This window comes from Rhinopithecus roxellana, chromosome 5, assembly GCF_007565055.1.
Source record: "Rhinopithecus roxellana isolate Shanxi Qingling chromosome 5, ASM756505v1, whole genome shotgun sequence".
Taxonomy (NCBI): Eukaryota; Metazoa; Chordata; class Mammalia; order Primates; family Cercopithecidae; genus Rhinopithecus; species Rhinopithecus roxellana.
The window spans coordinates 121,191,192-121,208,708 of NC_044553.1; the positions used below are offsets into that span (position 1 = coordinate 121,191,192).

Genomic DNA, 17,517 nt, shown 5'->3' on the forward strand with positions numbered 1-17,517 from the left:
TTTCTCCCACCTCAACCTCCCGAGTAGCTGGGATTACAGGCATGCACTACCATGCCTGGTTGACTTTTTTTTTTTTTTTTTTTTTTTTTTTGGTATTTTTAGTAGAGACAGGGTTTTACCATGTTGGCCAGTCTGGTCTCAAACTCCTGACCTCAAGTGATCTGCCCACCTGGGTCTCCCAAAGTGCTGGGATTACAGGCGTGAGCCACCACGCCCCACTGAAATGGCTTAATTTCATAAACATGTTGAGAGTCAACTGGGAACTGTCGACCTGAAAGGAAGCTGAAGCAAAATTAAAATAAGTACAGAATTTATTTGGGGCTGGGCATAGTGGCGCATTCCTGTAATCCAGGATTCTGGGAGGCCGAGTTGGGAGGATTGCTTGCCAGGAGTTTCAGAATAGCCTGGGCAACATAGTGAGACCCCATCTGTACAAAAAGTTTAAAAATTAGCCAGGCATGGTGGCTCATGCCTGTAGTCCCAGCTACTCAGGAGGCTGAAGCAGGGGGATTGCTTGAGCCCAGGAATTTGAGGTTATGGTGGGCTAAGATCCTGCCACTGCATTCCAGTCTGGGCAACAAGAGCAAGACCTTTTCTCTAAAAAAACAACAATAGTAAGAGAGAGGTTCTATTTGGGTCAAGCTAGATATTGCAAACTGGGAGCATAGAGTCAAGTTGCCCTTAGTATACACCCTGATTAGCAGCAGTTGTGAGGGAGGAGGCAGGCCTTTACTCCAGACCAGACTGAAGACTAGCTGAAACAGGGAAGAGGGGAAAGCACCTCTCCATAAGACGTGTCCACCAGTCCACCAATGCCATGTCAGTTTACCATTGCCATGGCAACACCCAGACGTTACTGCCCCTTTCCATGGCAACAACCTGGGAGTTACACCCTTCTCCTAGAAATTTCTGAAAAACCCATCCCTTAATTTGCATGTAATTAAAAGTGGGTATAAATATGACTGTGGAACTGCCCCTTAGCTGCTACTCTCAACACACTGACTACTGGGTAGCTCTGCCCTGCAGGAGCAGTTACAGAGCTGTAACACTGCTGCCTCAATAAAGCTGTTTTCAGTGGCCAGGTGTGGTGACTCACGCCTGTAATCCCAGCTCTTTGGGAGGCTGAGGTGGGTGGATCACCTGAGGTCAGGAGTTCAAGACCAGCCTGAACAACATGGTGAAAATACAAAATACAAAAATTACTAACTTATTATTATTACCAAAAATAATAGCTTCCCAAGCAGCTGGAATTACAGGCATGCACCACCACCCCCTGCTAATTTTGTCTTTTTAGTAGAGATGGGGGTTTCACCATGTTGGTCACCCTGGTCTTGAATTCCTGACCTCAAGATCCACCCCCCTTTGTCTTCCAAAGTGCTGGGATTATGGCGTGAGCCACTGCACACAGCCAAGAAACCCCTTTTCTACAAAAAATTAAAAAAAATTAGCCAGGTGTGGTGGTGCCCATCTGTAGTCCCAGCTACTCGGGAGGCTGAATTGGAAGGATTTCTTGAGCCCAGGAGGTCGAGGCTGCAGTGGGCTGTGATCATGCCACTGCACTCTAGCCTGGGTAACAAAGCAAGACGCTTTTTTTAAAAAAAAGAAAAAAAAAAGAAAAAAAAAGGACTAGCATTAGTCAGATAAAAATTATTTTTTTCGTAACTTATTATTTTAGAAATGAGTGGAAAGAGTGGCGGCCCTTCACGAACTCCCCAGTAGCTCACTGGCTCCACTAGTTTTAGGGCCTTGAGAAGGGGCTACAATGAAGTGGAAAAAACCACAAATAGACTATAGTGTATAGACCCTATGTTGTTTTATCGGAAGTGTGGAAATGTACATGAATATATTTCTTTCTTTCTTTTTTTTTTTTTTGAGACAGTCTCGCCCTGTTGCCTAGGCTGGAGTGCAACGGCATGATCTCGGCTCCCTGCCCACTCCGCCTCCTGGGTTCAAACGATTCTCCTGCCTCAGCCTCCCAAACAGCTGGGATTACAGGTGCCCACGACCACACCCAACTAATTTTTGTATTTTTAGTAGAGACGGGATTGCACCATGTTGACCAGGCTGGTCTCGAATTCCTGACCTCGTGATCTGCCGCCTCGCCCTCCCAAAGTGCTGGGATTACAGGAGTGAGCCACTGCACCCCACCGATTCCTTTACTTTCTTAATAAACTTGCTTTCACTTTATAGACTCACCCTGAATTCTTTCTTGGGAGAGGTTGAAGAACCCTCTCTTGGGGTCTGGACTGGGACCCCTTTCTGGTAACAGTCAACTTGAGGATTGGTAAGAAGAATTTACTGACAACAGTACAGGTGTGAAAAAGGAAAGTTTTATTATTATAGAAAGAAGGAACATTGCAGAAAAGTGCAGTGGGGCGCGTCAGCGAGAGCACTGAGCCACTGCGGTGGTCTTTTCCTTAGGGATATTTATGAACCTAAAGCAGGAGCTGAAGGGTAACCTGCATGATAAATGATTACATTTTTAGACATTTTGGTGTCTTAATGTTAGCAAGGGTTGAACAACCAGTTTTGGCATGCATGCATTCCGGAGATGTATAGAAATCCTAGTTACGTATACATTTTAAGTTGAAAAGAGGCCTGGAACCAAGTGTCTTTAGATAACAGGGAAGTCTAATAACTTCCAAATTCCTCAGATGAGGAGTTTTTGTCTCTGGGGCCTACTGGATGGTCACCAGGGGATTTTGCTCACTTTATTTATTTATTTATTTATTTATTTATTTATTTATTTATTGACAGTGTCTTGCTCTGTTGCCCAGGCTGGAGTGCAGTGGCATGGGCATGATCATAGTTCACTGTAGCCTCTACCTCCTGGGCTCAAGCAATCCTGCCACACCAGCCTCCCAAGTAGCTGAGACTACAGATGCAGAACACCAAGCCTGGCTAATTTTTACATTTTTTGTAGAGACTGGGTCCCCGTATGTTGCTCAGGCTGGTGTCGAACTCCTGGGCTCAAGTTATCCACTCACCTCAGCCTCCCGAAGTCCTCTCTTTCTTCTTTTTTTTTTGAGATGGAGTCTCACTTTGTCACCCAGGCTGGAGTGTAGTGGCACAATCTCGGCTCACTACACCCTCTGCCTCCCGAGTTCAGGCAATTCTCCTGCCTCAGCCTCCCAAGTAGTTGGTACTACAGGTGTGTGCCACCATCCCTGGCTAATTTGTGTATTTTTACTAGAAATGGGATTTTGCCGTGTTGGCCAGGCTGGTCTTGAACTCCTGACCTCAGGTGATCCACCCCCTCGGCCTCCCAAAGTGCTGGGATTACAGGCGTGAGCCATGGCGCCCAGCAGTCCTTTACTTTCTTATTAAATGTGCTTTCTCTTCATTCTGTTGGCTTGCTCTTGAATTCCTTCTTGTGCAAAGCCAAGAACCCACATGGCCTCCCAGGTTGACTGAACCCCAAAATTGGGAGTTCAGCCTGTGACAAAAATATTCATAAAACTATAAATTGGCCGGGCGCGGTGGCTCAAGCCTGTAATCCCAGCACTTTGGGAGGCTGAGACGGGCGGATCACGAGGTCAGGAGATCGAGACCATCCTGGCTAACACGGTGAAACCCCGTCTCTACTAAAAAATACAAAAAACCAGCCGGGCGTGGTGATGGGCGCCTGTAGTCTGAGGCAGGAGAATGATGTGAACCCGGGAGGCGGAGTTTGCAGTGAGCTGAGATCCGGCCACTGCACTCCAGTCTGGGTGACAGAGCTAGACTCCGTCTCAAAAAAACAAACAAACAAAAAAAAACTATAAATTAAGCAATACACTTAATTGAGAAAACATTTATAACAATATAGCAGACAATAGATTGGTATCTTCAATAAATAAAGGGGTCATACAAATGGATTTTAAAATTAAGATCCCAGTAAATAAATAAATAAGTAAAAAGGCCAGGCATCATGGCTCATGCCTGTAATCCCAGTACTTTGGGAAACCAAGACAGGAGGACCCCTTGAGCCCAGGAGTTTGAGGCTGCAGTGAGCTATGATTTTGCCACTGCCTAGGAACAGAGCAAGACCCTGTCTCTAAGTAAATAAATAAGTAAAAACTGCTAACAATTTATAGAAACAGAAATATACATTTTAAAATGTTCATTTATACTAGTAATTAATTGAATTTTTTTTTTTTTAAGATGGTAGTTTTGCTCTTGCTGCCCAGGCTGGAGTGCAATGGTGCAATCTCAGCTCACTGCAGCCTCCACCTCCCAGGTTCAAGCGATTCTCCTGCCTCAGCCTCCCGAGTAGCTGGGAGTACAGGCACATGCCGTCACGCCTGGCTAATTTTTTTGTGTTTTTAGTAGAGATGGGGTTTCACCATGTTGGCCAGGCTGGTCTCGAATCCTGACCTCAGGTGATCCTCCTGCCTTGGCCTCCCAAAGTGCTGGATTTACAGGCATGATCCACCATGTCCAGCCTAATTGCAAATTAAAACATCTTTTTTTTTTTTTTTTTTTTTACCAATGCACTGATAAGAGAGATTTATAAAGTTGTTTTCATTACTTTTGATTAGGGTGCAGTTAGGTGCACATTCCTTATGGTACTTGCTGTTGACAGTACACAATAATGCAAGCTTTCTAGGAAGTTTTTTTGCAGCATGAATAAAAAGATTTGCAAATGTGTTTGACTCAGTAATTTCAATACTAGGTCTCTTATAAGGAAACAATCAGAAATACATACAAAAATATATGATAAGAATAGTCAATACAGCAAAAAACAAAATGATCAGTGTCTAAAAATAAGTAAATTATTACAAAATTACAATAGAACCCTATCATGAAAAAGATCATTCAACCACTGCAAATAATGATTATGAAGAATTTACAATGACATGGAAAATACTCAACATACATTGCAGTACATTAAAAATGAGGACATGGACTGTAATGCCCAGACCCGCGATGACCCAGAAGCAACCACCAGAGTCCAGAGACAAAGCCAAGCGTCAGGGATCGCTTTATTTTGAGTTCGAACTTGGATCTCTCCGGCCAGGCGTCAGATCCTAGGGAGAGACCCTGAGCTCGGTGCTCTGCTGCCTTTTATAGTCAGACACAAACAAGTTACAGCAAGTTACAGAGTCACTGGGGATTTTTACAGTTGTAGGTTTACAATTGGCTGACATTTAATCATGCTGCTATAAAGACACATGCACACGTATGTTTATTGCGGCACTATTCACAATAGCAAAGACTTGGAATCAACCCAAATGTCCATCAGTGACAGACTGGATTAAGAAAATGTGGCACATATACACCATGGAATACTATGCAGCCATAAAAAAGGATGAGTTTGCGTCCTTTGTAGGGACATGGATGCAGCTGGAAACCATCATTCTTAGCAAACTATCACAAGAACAGAAAACCAAACACCGCATGTTGTCACTCATAGGTGGGAACTGATCAATGAGATCATTGGACTCGGGAAGGGGAACATCACACACCGGGGCCTATCATGGGGAGGGGGGAGGGGGGAGGGATTGCATTGGGAGTTATACCTGATATAAATGATGAATTGAGGGGTGCTGACGAGTTGATGGGTGCAGCACACCAACATGGCACAAGTATACATATGTAACAAACCTGCAAGTTATGCACATGTACCCTAGAACTTAAAGTATAATAAAAAATAAAAATAAAAAAATAAAGTTGAACATTAGTCAGTTGTTCATTGGTTCCCGCCCTTTGACCAAAACACAAATGGCCATTGCTCTGCTAGGGACTTTCCAGATAACTGTGTTGTTTTTGCATTAGGGGGAGTTTCCTGACTTTTTCTGACCTCTGATATTCAGTATTTTTCCACTTCTTATTTCCCCCTCTCTCTAGCACCTGGAGAGCCAATCTTGGGTCTTATATGTCTGACTCGGAAGTTTTGGTCAGTACAGGTTGGTACTGGGCTCTCAGGACCATAAGCTGGACAGTGTTGAGTCTTTCTTTTACAAAGTTTGTTAATCTGTTTATTATACATGGTCCTATAGTGAGTAAGAGAAGTATACTTATGAATGGTCCTATGAGGGGCACTAGAAGGGAGTACATGGAGGAATTCCACCAGCTGTTGGCAGCCGAGGTGAATTGTTGTTTCTGCAATTCTAGGCTAAGTTTATGTAGCTGTTGGACTCGCGTTTCTCCGAGTCCAGATTCATTTATGTAGAAACAACAATCTTCTCTGAGGAAAAGACAGGTCCCTCCTTTTTCTGCCGTTAACAGGTCTAGTGCATGGCAGTTTTGTAAAGTAACTTGGGCAAGGGAAGTTAATTGTCTCTGTAATGAGGCAAGGGATTCAGCGGAAGCTTCCATAGCTATGGAGAATTGGTGAGAGAGCTTTGCAGTGCTGATAAGGGAGTGACCTAAAGCTCCTCCGGCTAGTCCTGCAGCAACTAAGGACGTGGTGAGTGAGACTCCGGCTACTAAGGGGAGGAATATAGCTCGTTTTTGTCTAGGGAAAGGGGCGGAGTCCCACCTGGAAAATTCTGCGGGGGTGCGCAAGGTCAGTTGGGGGACTAGTGTGACAGGGAGACACAGTAGGGTTATAGTGGCCTGAGTGGAAAGGTTCTTATATAGGGTCCCATTGCACCAGAAGAAAGAACCGGGGGGTGGGGGGGGGGCAAAGAGGGTTGAGTTGGGAGTGGAAATTGTATTACAGAGGGTAGTGCCGGTATTGGAATAACAAAAGGAAACTTGTGTCTGTCCAGGGTTTAGGAACAAGGGGACGTCAGGGATCGGGGGTGGTATGTGGCTGTTGTTAGGGCTTAGGCTGAGAGAAGCGTTAGACGGGCCTGGAAGTGGAACTGCCGTTAACGGCAGTCGCCCTAGAGCCGCGCAGAAAAAGCATGCAGAGAGATTGCCTAGGCCAGTGGCGTTTGCGATTTCTAACCCTTCTCTTAATAGGGATAACCAGGAAAAGGGGCGGGTAGGAGTTAAAGTTGAAAGCTGGACATTTAATTCCCTCTCTTGGTTCTGTATAGCTGCGTGTAGGGTGGTCTGGATCTGAACAAGGGAACGCCAGAGAAAGAGACGGCTACTAGGCCAGGTTGTCCCTGAAGTCAAGTACATGGCCCCTTTTTGCTGAGAAGTCCAGCGGGGGTCCCTAGGGGTCCCAGATAACCCAGGTGTAGCCTGATGTGGTTTTAAAAAAATTGTGTGACTGCCACGTTTGACTGGACAGGGACTCAGAAGTTTTTAGGATTTTAACAGTGTGGATTTTGCAGGACCTATATGGGCAGCCGACACTTTGTTCTACCCATGAGTTATTACAATAAGAGAGTGATTGGTCAAAGAGAAAACAAATTGCGGGTGCTGCCTTTCCTGGCTGGTGTTTAAAATCAGTGAAATTTAGATAGATGGGAGTGCTACAACCCCCAGGGGGACAATCAGCAGTGCCTAATACATAGCCCTTTTGTTCTGTCTGAGCATAATTGGTCCAGTTCTCAGTCAGGAAGAAACGCCAAGTGAAAGGGGATGTTGCCGGGTTTGCCTGGGTCTCCCCACAGGGGATCCATAAGAGTAGAAGAGTTATAAAGGAGGTAGGTGTCATAGTTACAGTTTAGGTTGTTGACGGCGTAGAACAAGTTTTAGAGGGCTTTCTTTGGTCCGGTCAACTGTCCAGGTTGTTGTCTCTCCCGTCAAGGATGTAACAAGGTCTGAGAGCGGGTCTATAGGCTTGGCGTGGGTGTGATGAATCCAGGCGGCGATGCCTTCCACTTTGAGGGCTGTAGGCGTAGTCAGGATCACCTGGAATGGTCCTTTCCACCGGGGTTCTAGGGTTTCTTGTCGGTGGCGTTTGACGAGGACCCAGTCTCCCGGTTTGTACTGATGTGGAATGGGTGGAGGCCCAGCTTCATATAGTTCTTTTAGCTTGGGCCAGACTTCCTCATGAACTCTCTGTAGGGCTTGTAAGGAAAACAAAAGTTCACGACCATTATCTGTGTCAGCTTTGAGGAGATTGTCTTTAAGGTTAGGGAGGATAGGGGGTGGTTTGCCATACATTATTTCATAAGGGGTAAGTCCTAGTTTATAAGGCGAATTATGTGCCCGGAACAGAGCATAGGGGAGGAGGACTACCCAGTTAGCGCCAGTCTCCATGGTCAATTTAGTTAGGGTCTCTTTTAATGTTCTATTCATTCTTTCTACCTGACCTGAGCTTTGGGGTCGATAAGCACAATGTAGTTTCCAATTAGCCCCAAGGATGGAAGCCAGTCCCTGACTTACCTTTGCGGTGAAGGTCGGCCCATTATCCGACCCTATCATGACTGGAAAGCCGTACCTGGGCAGTATCTCTTCTAGGATCTTTTTGGCTACAATTTGTGCAGTTTCTTTCTTTGTCGGGAAAGCTTCTGCCCATCCTGAAAATGTATCTATAAAAACTAGTAAATATCTGTATCCATATTTTCCCGGCTTTATTTCTGTGAAGTCAATTTCCCAATATATACCAGGTCTATCTCCCCTTTGTCTTTTTCCCGAGGTCTGGGTCCCGTGACTGGCGTTATTGAGTTGACATACTACACAGTTTTTAACCGTGGCGTCTATTTTTTCAGGGGCGTTTTTAATTTTTTAGTCCAGTGTGTTGAATCAAATCTAACATCCGCCGCAGGCCCAGATGAGTGCTTCGGTGGATTTGTGCTATTACTCGCTGCCCCAACCTGTCTGGGAGAATGGTATTGTTGTTAGAATCTTTCCACCACTGATTACTGACCTGTGTTCCGGGGAGTTTATTTATCCACTGGAGGTCTTCTTCTGAGTATTCTGGGTGAAAGGGCAACTCTCTGGGCCCAGGATCAGGCAGCCGGAGGGTCAGTAGCTGGGGGGTGGTTTTAGCCACGTCCTTTGCAGTCTGGTCAGCCAGGTTGTTTCCTCGAGTGACTGGGTTAGTGGCTTTTTGATGTCCCGGACAGTGGACGATAGCCAGCTTTCTGGGTTCCCAAAGGGCAGCCAGAAGATTTAAGATTTCTTCTTTATTTTTAATGTCTTTTCCTTCAGCTGTGAGAAGTTCCCTCTCTCTGTATATAGCCCCATGTATGTGGGCAGTGGCAAATGCATACCGGCTGTCAGTATACACTGTCAGTTTACGGTCTTTGCCTAGTTTCAGGGCTTGTGCCAAGGCTATTAACTCAGCTTTTTGAGCCGATGTTCCTGGAGGTAAAGGCTCAGCCCAAATTATCTCAGTCTCTGAGGTTACCGCCGCCCCCGCATACCTCTGTCCTTGGTGAAGGAAGCTGCTTCCATCAGTGAACCAGGTGAGATCTGCATCTGGCAGCGGTCGGTCCTGGAGGTCTTCTCTGACTCCATGCACCTGGGCTAGTATTTCAGCACAGTTGTGGAGTGGCTTACTTAAGTCTGGGTCTGGCAACAGCGATGCTGGGTTTAGGGTTGTCGGGGGCTTAAATGTTATTCTGAGGGGGTTTAGCAACAGCCCTTGGTAATAGGTAAGCCAAGCATTGCTGAGCCATCGGTCAGGGGGTTGTCGGAGAATGCCTTCGACAGCATGGGGGGTGGTGACTTGTAATTCTTGGCCCATAGCCAGTTTGTTAGCGTCTTTGACCATTAGGGCCGTTGCAGCAATCATCCAGAGGCAAGGAGGCCATCCTGCAGCTACCGGGTCCAGTCTCTTTGAGAGGTATGCAACCGGTCTGCGCCAGGGACCTAAATTTTGAGTTAATACTGCTTTCGCTATGCCCCGGCTTTTGTCCACGTATAAGTGGAAAGGCTTAGAGACATCCGGAAGACCCAGCGTGGGGGCCGAGAGCAGAGCAGTTTTGATTTGCTGAAAAGCTTGCTCAGCCTCTTCAGTCCAATTGAAGGGCTGCTGTTCTTTGGTAGCCTGATAGAGGGGTTTTGCCAATTCAGCGAAGCCAGGTATCCAGAGTCTGCAGAACCCTGCAGATCCCAGGAACTCTCTTACCTGCCGTGTTGACTGCGGTCTGGGGATCTGTAGGACAGTCTCTTTTCGAGCATTTGTTAGCCAGCGCTGTCCCCCTCTAAGTAGATACCCCAAATAGGTTACCTCTGGCCTGCAGATCTGGGCCTTTTTAGCTGAGGCTCGATAACCTAGGTTTCCCAAGGTTTTCAGGAGGTCTTTTGTTCCTTGGATGCAGGCCTCTGGAGACTTTGCCGCTATTAAGAGATCATCAACATACTGCAAGAGAGTTATACTGGGGTGTTGGCATCGATACTCACCCAAGTCTTCATGGAGGGCTTCATCAAACAGAGTTGGGGAGTTCTTGAATCCTTGTGGCAGTCTGGTCCACGTCAGTTGGCCACTTATGCCTCTCTCAGAGTCTGTCCACTCAAAGGCAAGTATTTCCTGGCTTTTAGGGGCTAAAGGCAGGCTAAAAAAAGCATCTTTTAGGTCTAGAACAGTATACCATTGATTTTCAGGACTCAAGGTGCTCAGGAGGATTTGGCACCATCGGGTGTATGTCCATTACCCTTTTATTGACTTCTCTTAAGTCTTGTACTGGCATATATTCTTTACTGTTGGGTTTCTGTATTGGTAGCAGCGGAGTGTTCCATGGTGAGTGGCAGGGACGTAGGACCCCATGATCTAGGAGTCGGTGGATGTGTGGCATAATTCCCTCTTTGGCTTCCAGGGCCATTGGGTATTGGCGTACGCGAACAGGGTCCATCCCGGGCTTAAGCTCAACAAAAATGGTGGGACGGTGCTTTGCTAGCCCTAGTCCTCCTGTTTCTGCCCAAGCCTCCGGGAAGCTCTGGAGCCAGGTGTCTATATTTTGGCTAGGAGGCGTTAACTCCTGGTGAAGCTGGTACTCATCCTCTAGAGTTACGGTAAGAACAGATAGTGGCCTGTTTTGGGAGTCAGTCACTTTGGGTCCTTCTGGTTGAAAATGGATTTGGGCCCCCATTTTTGTCAACAGATCCCTCCCCAACAGAGGACAAGGGCTGTCAGGGATGACCAGGAAGCTATGGGACACTTTCCCGATTCCCAAATTTACTGCTCTCTGGGTTGTCCATGGATATTTCTTGGTTCCTGTGGCCCCTTGAACCCAGGAGGAGTTGGAAGATAACTTTCCATAGGGCTTGACTAAGACCGAATGTTTTGCCCCGGTATCGACCAGGAACTGGACCGGGGACCCCTCCACTTGTAAAGTTACCCTAGGTTCGGGGAGGGGATCCGAACCCCGTTCCCCCTAGTCTGTATCTTGAGTAACTAGTATCGGCATAGATTTGGGCTGCCATTGCCCTTGGCCTGGCTGGCGCTGTTTCTTTTTGGGGCAGTCTTTTATCCAGTGACCAATTTCTTTACAGTATGCACACTGGTCTTTACTCAGATTGTGCCTAGGGGCACACGTGGACTGGGTGCTTCTTGGTGGTGGTTGTTCTTTTTGGACGACCGCCGCCAGGAACTTGGTCATTTTCTCAGTGGCCCTAATTTGTCTTTCTTCTGGAGCATCTCTGTTGTTATAAACTCTCTGTGCTATGCGAAGGAGGTCCTGGACCTGTTTTTCCTCCAAATCTTCTAATTTTTGTAGCTTTTTAAAAATATCTGGGGCTGCCTCGTTGACAAAGGACATAACAACTGCTGCCTGATTTTCAGGGGCCTCTGGATCTATAGGTGTCTACTGTCTAAAGGCTTCCATTAGTCTTTCTAGATAAACAGCGGGGCTTTCTGTCTTTCCCTGTAAAACAGAATATACCTTAGCCAAATTAGTGGGCTTGCGAGCTGCAGCTCGGAGACCCGCCATTAGAGTCTGGCGATAAACGAGTAGCTTTCCCCTACCTTCTGCTGTATTGTAGTCCCACGTTGGCCTGGTCAAGGGAAATGCTGCATTAATGAGGTCGGGATTTGCAGTCGGTTGACCGTCATCTCCCGGAACCAACTTTCTAGCCTCTACCTGGATTCTCTCCCGTTCCTCTGTTGTGAACAGAATGCGGAGGAGCTGTTGGCAGTCATCCCAGGTGGGCTGATGAGTGAACACGACACTGTCTAGAAGGGCTGTTAAATCCTTGGGGTTATCAGAGAACCGGGCATTCTGAGTTTTCCAGTTGTACAGGTCACTGGTAGAGAATGGCCAATACTGGAGTCTAGGGTTGCCTGTGTCATCGGGGGGTCCTATTTCCCTTAAGGGGAGCGCTACAGTGGAATCGGGAAGTCGCGGAGATGCCTCGCGCTGGACACGCCCACGCATTTGGCCCGCCAGCCCTCCCAACCCATGTTCACTTCCGGTTTCCCCTGGCGCCGCTGCCGCTTCTTGGCCCTCATGGCTTTCTGGTAGTGCGGCGGTAGAGCTGCGCTATCTGCTGTGCGCGCCGCATGCGCAGGCCCGTGATGAAGTGGCACTGATTGGCCAGAAGTGCCAGCAGGCCCCTGCCCTGTGCCCCCGCCAGCCAGGTGGCCAGCAGCCTCCGCGGGAACATGCCGCCTCCTGCGGGGCCCGCCACGAGCCCCCGGGGCCCTAGGAACCAGCCCGGCTGGGCACAGGCGGTGGTCTGCAGCGTCCCCCTAACTGGCCGGCCACGAACCCATCTCACGGTCCCACGGCCAGGAGCCGCCGCTCATCTTTCTCTGCAGCCACCACTGAGGAAGCGTCCCCTCTGAGGGGAGAGTCGGTCATGGCAGCAGATGCCGGGATGGCTCTGCGACCGCTACACCGCGCCCTCCTGGGCTGGGGCCGCAGACCAGTCGGCCCTCTGGCTCCTCGGGACCTCCGGCAGGCGCCGGAGGCCAGGATGCAGGGCGCGCGACAGAGAGGAGATGGACAGCTCAGGAAGGCTCCTGCGCGTTCCGTGACTAGGGTTTTACAGGGTTCAGAAGTCAGCAGAAAGGGAGCTAGCCACGGGGCGGATTTTCCACCAGATTCTGCCAGACCAAAATATAGGGGATCTGATCTGGGTGTCCTGAACGACCTGGCAGGAAAACCCTTGATTTTACCTGGAGGATAATGGGGAGGCAAAAGGTTCCCTCGGCTGGCCAGCCTACGCCGAAGGTGGGCCACTCAGAGCGACAGAGGGTTATTAATTTTCCCTTTTTAAGTTCTATACTGAGATCATGCCCCCTTGCTTTCACATCTTTAAAATTAGTGACAAGGAGAGAAAGTGGTGTGGTCTGGGAGTTGCCCATTCCGAGGAAGTCCTGTTGATAGAAGATGGGTGGTAAGGGATATTAGTGCCTGGTACAGGACTGGCTCCATGGCTTCTGTAAATCAAGGTAAATTAGTAGGAGATGTGCAACAGATAACCAACAACCAAGATATATTGATCACTAGTGCGTCTTGGGCTTAGGACCCGACCAGAAGCAGATGGGCCACAGAATACAGAGCCCCAGATGAGCACCGGAGGACGTCTCCTACCGGCCTCCACTGACTGTCCTATAGCGCGTCCGCCAGGACTAGATCAGTCTCATATACAGACCCCGCGGGATTATTCAGAGGCAGACAGACAACATATAGACAGAGCCGGCTTACTCACTTTTGTGATGACCCGTTGGCCTGGGGTCTGGTGGGCTTAGGGGCAATCCTAGACGAGCCCCCAAATGTAATGCCCAGACCCGCGATGACCCAGAAGCAACCACCAGAGTCCAGAGACAAAGCCAAGTGGCAGGGATCGCTTTATTTAGAGTTCAAACTCAGATCTCTCCGGCCAGGTGTCAGATCCTAGGGAGAGACCCTGAGCTCAGTGCTCTGCTGCCTTTTATAGTCAGACACAAACAAGTTACAGCAAGTTACAGAGTCACTGGGGATTTTTACAGTTGTAGGTTTACAATTGGCTGACATTTAAAGTTGAACGTTAGTCAGTTCATTGGTTCCCGCCCTTTGACCAAACCACAAACGGCTGTTGCTCTGTTAGGGACTTTCCAGATAACTGTGTTGTTTTTGCATTAGGGGGAGTTTCCTGACTTTTTCTGACCTCTGATATTCAGTATTTTTCCACTTCTCAGGACCTATATTTATTATGTTTGCAACCATATAAAATATATGTACAATATATTCATATGTAGCAGATACTCTGCTGAAGATGTAACTTGTGAGTTTTATTTTCACTGCTTTTCCAAAGAATGCCAGAAAGTCTGCCCCTGGGTAGCTGACTCCCCATGGAGCTCCCCTTCCTCTAGGGAAAGTAAAAGGAATTTAGCTATTTGAAAGGGCTGGTCTCCCAACTGGAGACAATCAGGCTCTATTGTCAGGGAAGGTGGGGGACACTTGACCTACCTTTACGTATGAAAGGGCACACCAAGGACGCCCAAAAACCTATTGGAAGTCACTCTTGGGGGAATTTTGTAGCTCTATAGTCCAGGAAGGAATTAGAACAAGCCCATTTGGGAATGATAGTAAGAGGAGTTAAAATTTTAAGAAGTAGCAGGGCGCGGTGGCTGAAGCCTGTAATCCCAGCACTTTGGGAGGCCGAGACGGGTGGATCACGAGGTCAGGAGATCGAGACCATCCTGGCTAACACGGTGAAACCCCGTCTCTACTAAAAAAATACAAAAATCTAGCCGGGCGAGGTGGCGGGCGCCTGTAGTCCCAGCTACTGCGGAGGCTGAGGCAGGCGTAAACCCGGGAGGCGGAGCTTGCAGTGAGCTGAGATCCGGCCACTGCACTCCAGCCCAGGCAACAGAGCGAGACTCCGTCTCAAAAAAAAAAAAAAAAAAAAAAAATTTTTAAGAAGTAAAAATAGAACAAGCCAAGTCTGGTTTAAGAGTTGGAAACACCTGGGCAAGGCCGGGCGCGGTGGCTCATGCTTGTAATCCCAGCATTTTGAGAGGCTGAGGCAGGCGGATCACGAGGTCAGGAGATTGAGACCACAGTGAAACCCTGTCTCTACTAAAAATACAAAAAGTTAGCCGGGCGTGGTGGCAGGTGCCTGTAGTCCCAGCTACTCCGAGACAGTTGAGGCAGGAGAATGTCGTGAACCTGGGAGGCGGAGCTTGCAGTGAGCCGAGATCGCGCCACTGCACTCCAGCCTGGGCGACAGAGCGAGACTCTGTCTCAAAAAAAAAAAAAAAAAAAAAAGGAAAACACCTGGGCAAGAAAGAAAATGTTGTTATTGTCTGGAATGGGTTTTCCTCTGAGCCAGTCCTGACACAGTGCTGGGGCTGGCGGCGGGCTTGCGGTGCAAGGCCTGGGGGGGCCTGAAAGGGCTGGGCACTATGAATGAAGCCCTGGGAACTGGTAAGGACTCTGGATTAGCTGGTGCTGGGACAGCGGAATTCTTACTCTCTTGCCAGCAGTTACTGCCTTGGTGGGAACGCGCAGGAGCAGCAAAGAGTGACATCTTGTGGTGGTCAAGAGCAAGGGCAGAAACAGCCACAGACCAGAGCTAGGGACACTTGGGCTCAGCTACAAGGGGTATAAATGTCCACAGGACTCCTTTGTGCATTACATATGCCTCAGGTTCTTAGGCAATCTCAGAGAAGGAGTAGCTCTAAGAAGGAGGTAACTGGCTAATTCAGTAGTTAAAGGATAGAACTAGTTTTTTTTTTTTGAGAGGAGTCTCGCTCTGTCGCCCTGGCTGGGGTGCAGTGGCACGATCTCAGGCTCACTGCAAGCTCCCCCTCCTGGGATCACGCCATTCTCCTGCCTCAGCCTCCTGAGTAGCTGGGACTACAGGCGCCCGCCACCACGCCCGGCTAATTTTTTGTAGTTTTAGTAGAGACGGGGTTTCACTGTGGTCTCGATCTCCTGACCTTGTGATCCGCCCGCCTCAGCCTCCCAAAGTGCTGGGATTACAGGCGTGAGCCACTGCGCCCGGCCGGGATAGAACTAGTTTTTAAAAAAGTTTTAAGTGCATCCTGATTGTTATGGTACAACTGGCCACTGTTGGGGTTCAGAAAACAATAGCCTAAAATGAGAACCTCAGCAGCAGCTTCCTAAGCAAACGTTTTCCTCTGACTTTCTCTTCCATTCCTTTCTCTCAGTACCATTCTCCCCCGAGATTAGCCGTAAAAATGAGAGCCCCTTTTCCCTATAGTCAGCCATAAAACTTAAAAATACTACTCTAGGCCGGGCGTAGTGGCTCACACCTGTAATCCCAACACTTTGGGAGGCTGAGGAGGGCAGATCACGAGGTCAGGCATTCAAGACCAGCCTGGCCAACATGAAGAAACCCCATCTTTACTAAAACTACAAAAATTAGCTGAGCGTGGTGGCACATGCCAGTAGTCCCAGCTATTTGGGAAGCTGAGGCAGGAGAATCGCTTCAACCCAGGAGACAGAGGTTGCAGTGAACCGAGATCACACCACTGCACTCCAGCCTGGGTGAGGGAGTCAGATTCCATCTCAAAAAAGCAAAACAAAACAAAAAAACTACTCGAATTTTTCCTCCACCTTTCTGTGTCAAACTGCCCATAAAGAAACTAACTGGGTGGGGCGCAGTGGCTCAGGCCTATAATACCAGCACTTTGGGAGGCTGAGGCAGGCAGATGACATGAGGTCAGGAGTTCGAGACCAGCCTGGCCAACGTGGTGAAACCCCATCTCTACTAAAAAATACAAAAATTAGCCAGCTATGGTGGCACGTGCCTATAGTCCCAGCTACTCGGGAGGCTGAGGTGGGAGAATGACTTGAATCTAGGAGGTGGAGGTTGCAATGAGCCGAGATCATGCCACTGCACTCTAGCCTGGGTGACAGAGCAAGACTCTGTCTCAAAAAAAAAAAAAAAGAAAAAGAAAAAGAAATTATCTGGATGGGTGCAGTGGCTCATGTTTGTAATCCCAGCACTTTGGGAGGCAGAGGCGAAAGTTTGATTGAGCTGGGAGTTCAAGACCCACCCTGGACAATATAGGGAGACTCCCTGTCTTTACAAAAATAGAAATTAAAAAATTAGCCTGCTGTGGCGGTGCACTCTAGTGGTTCCAGCTACTTGGGAGGCTGAGGTGGGAGGATTACTTTAGCCCAGAAGGCTGAGGCTGCAGTATGCCATGATCATGCCACTGTACTTTAGCCTGGTGACAGAGCAAGACCCAGTCTCAAGAAAAAATAAATTATCTGACTTACCTTGTTTGACTGTAGATCATAAGACCTCCATTCCCAAGAGGTCCCTGCCCCTTATCCAGAAGGAAGGAAGGCTGCAGAGAAAGGCCAAGAATCTGGAGAGACAGGCCTGGCTGGGTTTCCCCACTCAGTCTATTAACAGTAGACCATACCCCTTCTGTCCAGTAATATGCATATATATATATATATATATATATATATATATATATATATATTTTTTTTTTTTTGAGACAGAGTCTGGCTCTGTCTCCCAGGCTGGAGTGCAGTGGCCAGATCTCAGCTCACTGCAAGCTCCGCCTCCCGAGTTTACGCCATTCTCCTGCCTCAGCCTCCCGAGTAGCTGGGACTACAGGCGCCCGCCACCTCGCCTGGCTAGTTTTTTGTATTTTTCGTAGAGACGGGGTTTCACCGTGTTAGCCAGGATGGTCTCGATCTCCTGACCTCGTGATCCGCCTGTCTCAGCCTCCCAAAGTGCTGGGATTACAGGCTTGAGCCACCGCGCCCGGCTTTTTTTTTTTTTTTTTTGAGATGGAGTCTTGCTCTGTTGCCCAGGCTGGAGTGCAGTGGCGCG

At 48.2% G+C, this 17,517-nt stretch overlaps 1 protein-coding gene across 4 annotated transcripts; it reads right to left on the reverse strand.

Annotated features, from left to right (window-relative positions):
- Positions 1 to 5,711: 5,711 nt before the first annotated feature.
- On the reverse strand, positions 5,712 to 16,979 carry LOC115897707 (endogenous retrovirus group FC1 Env polyprotein-like). 4 transcript variants are annotated; one of them, XM_030931572.1, is made up of 3 exons: positions 16,950 to 16,979; positions 11,738 to 13,610; positions 5,712 to 7,892 (listed from the first exon to the last, which is right to left on the reverse strand). In XM_030931572.1, the coding sequence occupies exon 3, from the start codon at positions 7,054 to 7,056 to the stop codon at positions 5,854 to 5,856; it is 1,203 nt and encodes a 400-aa protein (XP_030787432.1). In that variant the 5' UTR covers positions 7,057 to 7,892; positions 11,738 to 13,610; positions 16,950 to 16,979; the 3' UTR covers positions 5,712 to 5,853. The 4 variants fall into 3 exon arrangements, with proteins under 4 accessions (XP_030787432.1, XP_030787435.1, XP_030787434.1 ...); XM_030931574.1 differs by lacking the exon at positions 11,738 to 13,610 and having other exon boundaries at positions 16,950 to 16,974; XM_030931573.1 differs by lacking the exons at positions 11,738 to 13,610; positions 16,950 to 16,979 and adding an exon at positions 8,212 to 8,221.
- Positions 16,980 to 17,517: the final 538 nt, after the last annotated feature.